The sequence below is a fragment of the Podarcis liolepis genome (assembly GCF_965112155.1).
Source record: "Podarcis liolepis genome assembly, chromosome: 1".
Lineage (NCBI taxonomy): Eukaryota > Metazoa > Chordata > Lepidosauria > Squamata > Lacertidae > Podarcis > Podarcis liolepis.
Window position 1 is genome coordinate 118,305,695 of NC_139554.1, and position 12,771 is coordinate 118,318,465.

Here is a 12,771-nt window from a genome sequence, read left to right on the forward strand (position 1 = left end):
GCTAGCGTGTGAAATGAGTGCAATTGTGCGGTAGTTGGAGCATTCTTTGGCACTTCTCTTCTTTGGGATTGGGATGTAGACTGATCTTCTCCAATCCTCTGGCCGCTGCTGAGTTTTCCACACTTGCTGGCATATTGAGTGTAGCACCTTAACAGCATCATCTTTTAAAATTTTCAGCCGGAAAATGGCCTTGTTATTAGCAGTGCTTTCTATTATTTTTTTCAAAAAAAAAAATTCTTTTGGTTTTCACAACATTAGGTAAAGGTAAAGGGATCCCTGACCATTAGGTCCAGTCGTGCCCGACTCTGGGGTTGCGGCGCTCATCTCGCTTTATTGGCTGAGGGAGCCAGCATACAGCTTCCAGGTCATGTGGCCAGCAGGACTAAGCCGCTTCTAGTGAACCAGAGCAGCACACGGAAACACCGTTTACCTTCCCACGGGAGCGGTACCTATTTATCTACTTGCACTTTGACATTCTTTCAAACTGCTAGGTTGGCAGGAGCAGGGACCGAGCAACGGGAGCTCACCCCGTCATGGGAATTTGAACCGCCGACCTTCTGATCGGCAATTCGTAGGCTCTGGTATAACAAACACATAAGACAAACAAACATAAATTATAGCCTTATTGAAAATTACAATTATTAACATTGTTAAGTGACTTCCTCGCTTCCCCTTGGTTGAATTTCATTGCATATCCTTTTAACGGTTTTCCAAATCACAGTTCTTATAAAATTTAACTTAAACATTAACAACCTTAGATCTTCACATTATGAAATTAAACATATTAATTCATCACTTAACATAAATAAAATTCTAAGCCAATTAAGTATCTGCAAGCTGTTTTCAATTAATTTAACTTTTCATATTTAACTAAGTAATCATTAAATTTAAGCCACTCTTCCTGATACTCCTCCTCCTTCTGGTCGCGGACTCTTCCAGTTAGGTCGGCTAGCTCCAAAAAATCCATCATCTTCATCTGCCATTCTTCTATTGTTGGTAATTCTTGGGTTTTCCTCTTTTTAGCTAACAAAATACGAGCAGCAGTTGTGGCATACAAAAATAATTTAACATCTTTCTTGGGCAATTCCAAACCTGTTATTCCAAGAAGAAAGGCCTCTGGTTTTTTATAAATGTATATTTCAACATTTTTTCCAATTCGTTATAAATCTTTTCCCAGAAGTCTTTCACCTTGGGGCAGGTCCACCACATATGATAAAAGGTTCCTTTCTTTTCATAGAATCATAGAGTTGGAATAGACCACAAGGGCCATCGAGTCCAACCCCCTGCCAAGCAGGAAACACCATCAGAGCACTCCTGACATATGGTTGTCAAGCCTCTGCTTAAAGACCTCCAAAGTAGGAGACTCCACCACACTCCTTGGCAGCAAATGCCACTGTTGAACAGCTCTTATTGTCAGGAAGTTCTTCCTAATGTTTAGGCGGAATCTTCTTTCTTGTAGTTTGGATCCATTGCTCCGTGTCCGCTTCTCTGGAGCAGCAGAAAACAACCTTTCTCCCTCCTCTATATGACATCCTTTTATATATTTGAACATGGCTATCATATCACCCCTTAACCTCCTCTTCTCCAGGCTAAACATGCCCAGCTCCCTTAGCCATTCCTCATAAGGCATCGTTTCCAGGCCTTTGACCATTTTGGTTGCCCTCCTCTGGACACGTTCCAGTTTGTCAGTGTCCTTCTTGAACTGTGGTGCCCAGAACTGGACACAGTACTCCAAGTGAGGTCTGACCAGAGCAGAATACAGTGGCACTATTACTTCCCTTGATCTAGATGCTATACTCCTATTGATGCAGCCCAGAATTGCAGTGGCTTTTTTAGCTGCCGCGTCACACTGTTGGCTCATGTCAAGTTTGTGGTCAACCAAGACTCCTAGATCCTTTTCACATGTATTGCTCTCAAGCCAGGTGTCACCCATCTTGTATTTGTGCCTCTCATTTTTTTTTGCCCAAGTGCAATACTTTACATTTCTCCCTGTTAAAGTTCATCTTGTTTGTTTTGGCCCAGTTCTCTAATCTGTCAAGGTCGTTTTGAAGTGTGATCCTATCCTCTGGGGTGTTAGCCACCCCTCCCAGTTTGGTGTCATCTGCAAATTTGATCAGGATGCCCTTGAGTCCATCATCCAAGTCGTTGATAAAGATGTTGAATAAGACCGGGCCCAAGACAGAACCCTGTGGCACCCCACTAGTCACTCTTCTCCAGGATGAAGAGGAACCATTGATGAGCACCCTTTGGGTTCGGTCAGTCAGCCAGTTACAAATCCACTGAGTGGTAGCATAGTCAAGACCGCATTTTACCAGCTTCTTTACAAGAATATCATGGGGCACCTTGTCAAATGCCTTGCTGAAATCAAGGTAGGCTACATCCACTGCGTTCCCTTCATCTACCAGGCTTGTAATTCTGTCAAAAAATGAGATCATATTAGTCTGACATGACTTATTTTTCAGAAATCCATGCTGACTATTGGTGATCACAGCATTCCTTTCTACGTGCTCACAGACTGTTTGCTTAATGATCTGCTCCAGAATCTTCCCTGGTATTGATGTCAGACTGACTGGGCGGTAATTATTTGGGTCCTCTCTTTTCCCCTTTTTGAAAATAGGGACAACATTTGCCCTCCTCCAGTCTGCCGGGACTTCGCCTGTTCTCCAGGAATTCTCAAAGATGACTGCCAGTGGTTCTGAGATCACATCTGCCAGTTCTTTTAATACTCTTGGATGCAGTTCATCTGGCCCTGGAGACTTGAATACATCTAAACTAGCCAAGTATTCTTGTACTATCTCCTTAGTTATTCTGGGCTGTGTTTCCTCTGCTGAATCATTTGCTCCAAATTCTTCAGGTCGGGCATTGTTTTCTTTATCGGAGAAGACTGAGGCAAAGAAGGCATTATATTATGTCCTACATCTCTTGCCCAGTCTGTCATCACAGATTTTAGCAGTGCTTTCTAAGGCCCATTTGACACTTGGGCCACCTTATGAGAAGACTCCCTGGAAAAGACCCGGATGTTGGGAAAGATTGAGGGCCCAAGGAGAAGGGGACGACAGAGGATGAGATGGTTGGATAGCGTTCTCGAAGCTACTAGCATGAGTTTGACCAAACTGCGGGAGGCAGTGGAAGACAGGAGTGCCTGGCGTGCTCTGGTCCATGGGGTCACAAAGAGTCGGACACGACTAAACAACTAAACAACAACAACAACACAAATAACCCAGAGATGCATTTTAAATAAAAGGACACATTCTACTCATGTAAAAACATGGTGATTTCCAAACTGTCCGTGGGCCGGATTTAGAAGGCGATTGGGCCGGATCCGGCCCCCAGGCCTTAGTTTGCCTACCCATGACGTATAAGCTAAACAAGCTATAGCTTAGGGCCCCACTCTCTTGGGGGGGGGGCAAAAAAAATTAAAGGGGGAAAAAACTGGATGTACATTTCCAAAATATAAGATAAAAAACAAATAAAATAAAACTTACATACAGCAACAGTTTTTTGTGTTGTGTAGGCTCCTATGATGTAAGTCATGGGCCCTGCCTGCTCCCTAAAATATCACTGGTTTGCTCATTTCTATGTATAGGGTGCCTACATTCTGCATGTGCTAATGGCTTTAGATACCTATTAGGTCCGTAAATTACCATATAGCATATATTCAACCCAAAAGAACAGCGACAATTTGTTGTTGACAAAGGACAGCTGGACATAGAAAGGGCCCCATTACCTTCAGTAGCTTATGGTCTCATCAAACCTAAATCTGGCCCTGGGTCTGTGTTTTTGCCTTGCTCAGTCCCTGTCCAGCCAGAGCCCACATTGCAGGCTGCTTGCTGCTGCACAGAACTTAATGGGAGCCACCAAGAACCAATGAAGTTCTCCTCAATATAGGAGAAATAAGGGTGGTTGGCTTTTGCTGCCCAACGCCTCAAGGGAATGAGTCCCCTAAGTCCATGATTGGTCCGAGATGAATGGATGGAGGCCAGATGCAGCGAAAGCAAGGCAGATCTTTATTTTCTTCTGTTGCAACTGAGTTCCTTCCCCTGCTAGCAAGGAGGCAAGAGAGACCCAGAACCGAAAAGAAACTTCTCTTTCAAGGGTTTGCATTTTGGCGTGGAGAAAGGAGCACATCCCATCTACAAACGGTGAGAAATTACATCACACATAAGGTGGGGTTACTGTGGCTCAGGCAGGCCAAGGTATGATATTCCTGAGGATTTAGCAAGTTTCACATAGTTCCAGACACAGTTTACACAAAACATTTATGGGAGCGGGTGGCACTGTGGTCTAAACCACTGAGCCTCTTGGGCTTGCCGATCAGGTCAGCGGTTTGAATCCCCATGCTCCCGTTGCTCTGTCCCAGTTCCTGCCAACCTAGCAGTTTTAAAGCTCGCCAGTGCAAGTAGATAAACAGGTACTGCTGTGGCGGGAAGGTACCGTAAATTTCGCTCCAAAACACGCACTTTTTTGCTCCGAGAAAGTAAGGGAAAATGCCTGTGCGTGTTAAGGAGCGAATGCACGGATCAGAGCCATGGCTGCCGTCAGTCAGGCAAAGCGGGAGCCACTTACACGCTCTACGAGGCTCTCACTTTGCTTTCTTTAAAGCGACCTGGAGCCAGGAAGGAGGGAGGGAAGGAGAGCCATAGCAGCAAAGCCGGCAGCAGCCGCTTACACGGGAGGGAGAGACGCTTGCAAAGGTCTGTGCGCTCTCTAAACAGAGCAATGAGGTTGCAGAGAGACGGCAGGAAAGATAAAATTTAAGCAACCAGCAGCAAAATAAAACCAACCTCTAGCTCTGAGCCACGCAGTGAAAACCAGGAAGTAAAAAAAAAAAGGCTGGGGAGGGCATGAGGGAGAGGGGAAAACTTCGCAAATCCCCCGCGTCTCAGCTGATCGGCTGGGATGGAGCAGCTTGTTTTCAGGCAGGATAGATTTGAGCATTGTCTGGGTCCTAGTGCCCCTACCGCTTTTTTGTGCTCCATTCTATTGCTGCTGCTGGTGGCTGCTTACCATTCAGGCTGCAAGGAGGAGCACTTTTACACAGCTAATGGCAAATCCCCTGCAATCCCAAGTCCTCCTCACTTGCTCAAATCTATTCCGCCTCAAAACAAGGAGCGGAAGGAAAAGGCTGCAAACTGTTAAATGGGAAAAAAAAACCCAGGCACAGGGCAAATACCTTAAGTATACCTTTAAAGCAACAGTGCTCTTTCCCTCCCTCCTCCCCGCGGAAAAGCTCCTTGTCCCTTGAGTTCTTTTCCTTCCCTCCCCACTTAAAATGTGGTTACAAAGCACGGATCCACATGGATCCTCAGGATTTTTGCATTGGGCTACCCCAAACTCACTGTCAGATCACATGTCTGTGGCCACAGCATGAACCATAAAAATCATACATCCACTGTTTCATTTAGAATATTTTTTCCTCGTTTTCCTCCTCTAAAAACTACATGCGTGTTATGGTCAGATGCGTGTTATAGAGCGAAAAATACGGTAAATGGTGCTTCCGTACGCTCTGGCACTTGTTACGGTGTCCCATTGCACCAGAAGCATTTAGTCATGCTGGCCACATGACCCGGAAAGCTGTCTATGGACAAACGCCAGCTCCCTTGGCCTGAAAGTGAGATGAGCGCTGCAACCCCATAGTTGCCTTTGACTGGACTTAACCGTCCAATCAGGATACCCGTCAGACATCCCTCAATGCAGAGCATCTGGGCCAACAATGACAATTACCGGTAATACAAAGGAGGTTCATAGATATAGGAGAGGAATCCCTTCAGGAACTTCCCCAGATTGCTATCTGCCTATCTGTTCGCAGGCAAGGGGGATTAAGGAGGCAGAGGAAATATTTAGTCTTTAGGAAAGCCAAGATGGCTTTTGGATTGCTCTCCAGTACTATTTTAGACATGTGGCTTATATACTTACGGTATGTATGTGTGTTTACCTTGTGCAATTATCAACATTTATTCTATATTTGAGACCTTAGAATTCCTATAACATCCTGAACCTAAACATTCACTTCTCCTATGACCTTCTCATGTAAGGAGTTTACACTGAAAGTAGCGTGCTACAGCAGAGCAATTTTTTTTCTAAAAAGGAAAGGGAGCATGCAAGGATAGGTTAATGTTTCCAGAACTTAGCAGCAGCTTGGCAATGACTCACAGCAAGTCGTTTTCTGTGGCTGCACAACTTTGGAACGCCTTCCCTGCAAAACTTGACATTTTCATAGTTTTTAGTAGGTGGAAATGTTATTTTAGAAGGGTTTTGGGGTGCTGACTGAGACCAGTTACAGGTTATTTGTATTAGAGTTGATTCAATGGGATTACTGCCATTGTATTTTTGTTCTTTCACTGTCAAGAGTGCAAAAATCTCTTGAGTATCTCTGTAATACCAGATCTGTTTATACAAATGTAGGCTGCTTCTGTTTATTTCCACTGCAGTTAAGATTTTACATTAAAGCAAAAGGCCTCAAACTGTAATGTAGTTACTTAATAAAATATTTAATTAAGTATTCTTTATATAAGCATGAATCCTTAAATACAAAACTACAAACAGGATAAATTAAATTTATATCTTTCTTATTTTTAAAGAATATACATACTCCAAAATTTGCAGCAGGCACATTGTATACAGACAAAATAACAACTGGGCAAGAAATGGATCTTCAAGGAAATCCACTGATCACTGTACCTCAGTATTTGAATTTTAGCAGATTGCTAAGTAAACTCATCAAAGGGATGTCTGCCACCAAATTACTAGAATCTGGAAGCCTACCAAGTTATGCTCTTTACTCTTCATGTATGCTTTCAAAAACTGGAAGGAAAACCAATTTATCTAAATATTTTTTTCCACATATTAAGCAAAACATTTTAACACAATCACCTTTCACAATAGGGTAAAAGGGTCAACACAATACTGTTTATCAATATATGCCACTTTTCAAACCCTTCATTTCAGACACACCATTCTAACGCTAATAAAATGTCATAGGAAGATGGACCACAAACTCCTGGGTAATATCCTCAGAGGTATTACAAAGAGGTACAAAACATGGTGTCTCAGTCATAGGAACTTTCATCAAGATGCCTCAAAATCGGATTGATACACTCTCCTTTCCAACATTATCATACACAGGACACTCGTTTTAGCAAAACTGACTTCTGTTTTAAGGCTGCAATCCTATGCACACATACACGGAAGTAAATCCTATTGAAATTAGTGAGAATTGCTTCCAAGCAGACATGGAAGGCTGCATTAACACGAAGCACCTTTTTGCCTGTTACGAGGAGTACACGTATCGTTCCATCATCTCTTTTAATTTCTTCACAGGGCATATGCAATTAAAGCAGACACTGCATGGGCATGTGAAACCTTCAAGTGTTGCTTACATTTATTCCTTGTTAATGCTGCCTACACATGGTATCAGCTTTCACTTTGTGATTAGTGGTTGATACTGAATTATGCTAAATAATGTAAAAGAGCCACGTTGGGATGAGATGTGGGTGCGACAAAATTAGCCCCCGTTTCTAGGCTGATTTTGTGGCTAAGGGAAGCAACTCTCCCTTAAGAAAGAGATTCAGAAGGTTATACAGAAATGGCTTGCTACATACAGTGTGGAAGTTCTACGTTTCTTGCAAATAGCAGCTGAATTATAATGGTTGCAAGGGGCTCCGGGTGACGGATGTTCACAAGACGAGAAGTCGAAGCTACATCCCACATGATATTAACAACCTTTTTAAAGTTAGCTCATAGGGATACCTATCATATCATCTTAAATGGACAGCTGTTGCTGAACGTGGCACCGAGGCACAACAGTGCAACGTTAGCTATAGCTCTTGCTGCATTTCTCCTCTCTATCAGATAATTAGAGGGAAACAGTTTCTATATCTCATAAAACATACCCTACCGACAGCTTATCTCATGTAACATAGCTATTACATGGCAACTACATTTAACAATGACTTCCAGTGCAATCCTATACATGTCTACTCAGAAGTAAGCCCTCTAGAGTTCAATGGGACTTGCTGGTAGGTGTCTATAGAACTGCAACCTTCGGCACCTTCTTTTGATGAATTTCCCTCCGTCTCAGGAACCTCACCCCACCGAGTTTGCACAAGGGAAGACAATGAATCAAAGTAGCATAAACAAAGTGTTATTTTCCCCCCTAACATTCATAAAGAAACGATTCTGCTGTGAGAAGATTCGGAGAGCACCACCCATTTGCCAGTATTAATTAGTTCTATCCTTTTGTAAGTACTTCTAAGTAGGCCAGGATCTCAAATCCAGATGACCAGACGACAACCGATGCCTCGACGGGAACAAGATTCTGAGACAACTGAGAAATCAAGCTCTCCAACGTATACCCTTGTCTTGGCATAACAACATCGCTTTTTTTCAAACACATTACTGGGCACAGGTCATTCCCACCGTCGCCTATATATATAATTTGTGAGTATTTCACCTTGGGCTTTAAATGTTCTAAGAATTCTTCCAAGACTTTTCTCTTGCAGAGGTTAATAGGACACTTTGCACAATCATGAGCGTGACAATTCTGCACAGTGAGAGAGCCACAGTCATTGAAACTTGCAGGATTTGTAAACACTTCATCAAATACTTGAGATACATCAGCAGCTTTTAAAATCCAATCAATAAATATTGCATTGGAATCCGATATAATTATGCAGTCAAAAAAGTCTTTGTGCTTGCCAATAAAATCTATCAGCTCTTTCATTCCTGTAGTAAAGGGGATTGCTGTCATAGTTCTTTTCATCTCATCTTCTCTTATGCCAATGTCCCCCAGGTATCGGAAGACTCTGCCCATATATTCTGTCCAGTATCCTTTTCGATAGGAATTTTTAATTTCATCAGGAAGCTTGGAAGCTGGAGCACATTTCACAATCCAAGTATCACTGTTTTCATCTACAACTGTATGGTCAAAATCAAAAACCAGAAGAACCTTCATTGTTGTTGGATAAATGTAAACCTGGAAATGAGAAAGAATTATTTGCTTAAGTATGCTATTACTGCATTATATTACAGTCTGACCATGATCTTAGAAATGGAATTATGCCAGAAAAAAATATTGTCTCTCATTCAGAAATCAGGTTGTGTGTGGCAGTATTCAGGTGTGCTTTTGAAAGTACTGTATTACAATCTACAGTATCCTATGATATGAAACCCATTTGGAATATGCAATTATTTACCATACCCTATAGCAGGTGTGGGAAATTTTTGACCCTTCAGCTGATGTTGGATTCCAGTTCCTTTCAGCCCCAGCCAGGAAGGCCAATGGTCAGGGATGACAGGAATTGTTGTCTGGCAAATCTCGAGGCCATAGGTTCCTCATTCTTGCCTTATAGGTTTCAGATAAAAGTCTGATAGCAAGCTATAGTTTGGTGCAGTTGAATGAAACAGCAAACTGCAGTTTATTACAAATCAGATTCTCAGGTTTTAAGCTCCTCCCCTCTTGTGTGCAGATTGTTCTCATAACAATAAAGCACAGTTTGTTATGTTTCAGCCAGGTCAGTCTAGACCTGAAGTGGACACAAACAAATATGCACACATGTATGTTGCAATGCCAGGTGTACATCACAAAAGGTAGATACAGTGGTACCTCGGGTTAAGTACAGTGGTGCCCCGCAAGACGAACGCCTCACGAGACGAAAAACTCGCAAAACGAAAGGTTTTTTCGTTTTCGAGTTGCTTCGCAAGACGAATTTCCCTATGGGCTTGCTTCGCAAAACGAAGCTTGCCCCGCAAGCTCCGGGGATAGCGGGAAGCGCAGTGCGTCTTCCCCACCGTCCCCAGACCTCTTTTGAAGCAAGGGGCGGCGCGGAGAAGATCGCTTCTCCCCATTGCCAGCCCCGCAAGCTCCGGGGACAGAGGGGAAGGCACAGCGCCTTCCCCTCTCTCCCCGGACCCCTTTTGAACCAAGGGGCGGCAAGGGGGAGAAGCGATCTTCTCCTCTCCGCCCCTTGCTTCAAAAGAGGGGACAGAGCGGCGCTTCCCCTCTGTCCCCGGACGGTCTCCATAGGAACGCATTGATTGATTTTCAATGCATTCCTATGGGAAACCGTGCTTCGCAAGACGAAAAACTCGCAAGAAGAAAAAACTTGCGGAACGAATTAATTTCGTCTTGCGAGGCACCACTGTACTTAATTCGTTCCAGAGGTCCATTCTTAACCTGAAACTGTTCTTAACCTGAAGCACCACTTTAGCTAACGGGGCCTCCTGCTGCCGCTGCGCCTCCAGAGCACGATTTCTGTTCTCATCCTGAAGCAAAGTTCTTAACTCGAGGTACTATTTCTGGGTTAGCGGAGTCCGTAACCTAAAGCGTATGTAACCTGAGGTACCACTGTAATCTAATAGTGGAACAACACAATGGTACTCACTAGCCGACACTGATGTTTGAAATCTGAATTCATTGGAGGGTGTCAGACAAAAAGCAGTTTTCCCCAATATGAATGCAGATCCCTTTGTAATATCTGCACATAAAGAGAGACAAGACTACTTACATCATCATCCTAGTCTATCTATAAGGAGCTCAAGGTGATATATACTCTTCTCCCTCCTATTTTATCCTCACAATAACCTTGGGAGATAGAGCAGGCTTAGAGATAATGGCTATAGTGAGCAAGTGAGGCTCAGGGGAGATTGAGGATTTGAACCCAGGACTCACCAGTACAAGTCCAACACAAAGAACGTGATCCCAACTTCTTTTTTCTATTTAGACAAAATAACATAATGTAATGACAAAATTACACAAATTGTATATCTAAGTGTCAGAAGACCCTAGTAGTGGATTAGAGGGGCTGCTTTTAGACGGGATTATGACATCAAATGCCAGGAGCTGGAAGAAGTGCACCTTCCATATCAACATGTCATTAATTATATTGTACTTAATTGGAAGCCACTTTGGGGGTCAATTTTGGCTTAAAAGCAGGGTATGAATATAAACACGCACATAAATATTGTGCCAGCTATTGACTTAATACATAAACACAAAGCAGAACTTTGGCAATGCTTCCGTTTTCATTGAAAGAGTATCGGGCTGCAATTCTAAGCACATTGTCAGTAGTAGTTATCTTTGAATCTTTGAGCCAACTTGCTTAGAATCTTGCTCTTCATCCCAGCAGAACCATTACGAAGCACTGCTTGGTTGAACATGAATAATTTGGAGACAGTGCGAGACAAGAACAGATCAAGAAAATAAATATGCATTCACATAATTGCATAAAGTAAGATGATCCACGCTAGACTCTGAACCGCTTTTGCGTTCTTTAGACACAGGTAGAGGGGTTTTTGTGACAGTGCTCACCTATATGGAGTCAGTAACTTCTTTTTTTTGCAATGATTGTGTGCTCAGATGCGCAGCACTTTTATAAAGAGATGAGTAGCGGCACCTCATATATATATATAGCCAAAGAAAAGTACTGGACACAGGCAACAAACAGGGAAGCGACTTAACCTTACTTCCCATTCCCTGTTTATCAACATAAACTGCATGTAAACATCCTCAGCCCCCCAAACTCCTTGCAATCTCTGCAGCAAATGACACTTGCATTTAGGGATAAACATTTTGCTGTGAGGGCAAGCAGTTGACTGGCCTCTGGCATGTACAGTACAGTTCTTCATTCCGCCGGCAGCCCTGCTCTTCCTAAGCAGCGGACAGTTTGGGTCAGTGCTCAACATTAGAACACTATTTACCTTGTCCTGAGGGGTAGGAAGAAACAACAGGAGACAGAAACAGTCTGGTAACCTGCTCCACTATTCAGCTCCCTCCCAGCAGTTCCCAAGCAAGCTGCTGTCTGGAGCTTTCCATAGCTGCTGCCACAGATCTAGTTAGGAAGAGAGGAAAGAAGAGCCATGGAAATTCAGGTGAGAGCATACATGTGTATATTTAAGCCTATGAAGGCAGTTACTGCTTTCTCAGCTCCCCACCAGCTGAGCCGTATTCATAATATTTGCAACATACATTGACTTGCACGCTTTTTGGTTATTATTTTTTAAGGGAAGGCGCAATTCAGTAAGGCTGTGGACAAAGTCCCGCATGTTATTCTTGCAAAGAAGCTGGTAAAGTATGAGCAAGGCGAGGAAACTGTTAGGTGGATTTGTAGCTGGTTGCCTGGCGGGTTCCGAAAGAGTGCTCACTAATGGTTCCTCATCATCCTGGAAAAAAGTGACAAGTGGGGTGCTGCAGGGTTCTCTCCTGGGCCTGTTGTTATTCAACACCTTTATAAACAACTTTGATGAAGGTATAGAGGGGATGCTCATAAATTTTTAAAGCAGACACCAAACTGGGAGTGGTAGCCAATGCCGCTGAAGGCAGAATTGAGATTCAAAAGGCCCTTAACAGATTGGAGAACTGGGCCAAAACGAACAAAATGAATTTCAATAGGTTCTGAGCTTAGGCAGGAATAATCCACTGCACAAATATAAGATGGAGGGCACCTGGCTTGCCAGTTGTGCATGTGAAAAGGATCTAGGGGTCTTAGCAGACCACAAGGTGAACGCGAGTCAACAGTGTGATGCAGCAGCAAAAAAAGCTAATGCTATTCTAGGCTGCATCCGCCGAAGTATAGTGCTCCAATCAAGGAAAGTCATAGTCCTGCTCTATTCTGCCTTGGTCAGACCACACCTGGAATACTGTGTCCAGTTCTGGGCAACCACAATTTAAGAAGGATGTTGACAAGCTGGAACGTGTGCAGAGGATGGCAACTGAGGCAATCGAGGGTCTGGAAACCAAGCCTTGTGAGGAACGGTTGAAGGAGCTGGGAATGT

The 12,771-nt window shown here is 43.4% G+C and overlaps 1 protein-coding gene across 1 annotated transcript; it reads right to left on the reverse strand.

Annotated features, from left to right (window-relative positions):
- Positions 1 to 6,470: 6,470 nt before the first annotated feature.
- On the reverse strand, positions 6,471 to 8,953 carry PHOSPHO2 (phosphatase, orphan 2; the record flags this gene model as incomplete). Its single annotated transcript, XM_083470498.1, has 1 exon — positions 6,471 to 8,953. The coding sequence occupies one exon, from the start codon at positions 8,951 to 8,953 to the stop codon at positions 8,231 to 8,233; it is 723 nt and encodes a 240-aa protein (XP_083326624.1). The 3' UTR covers positions 6,471 to 8,230.
- Positions 8,954 to 12,771: the final 3,818 nt, after the last annotated feature.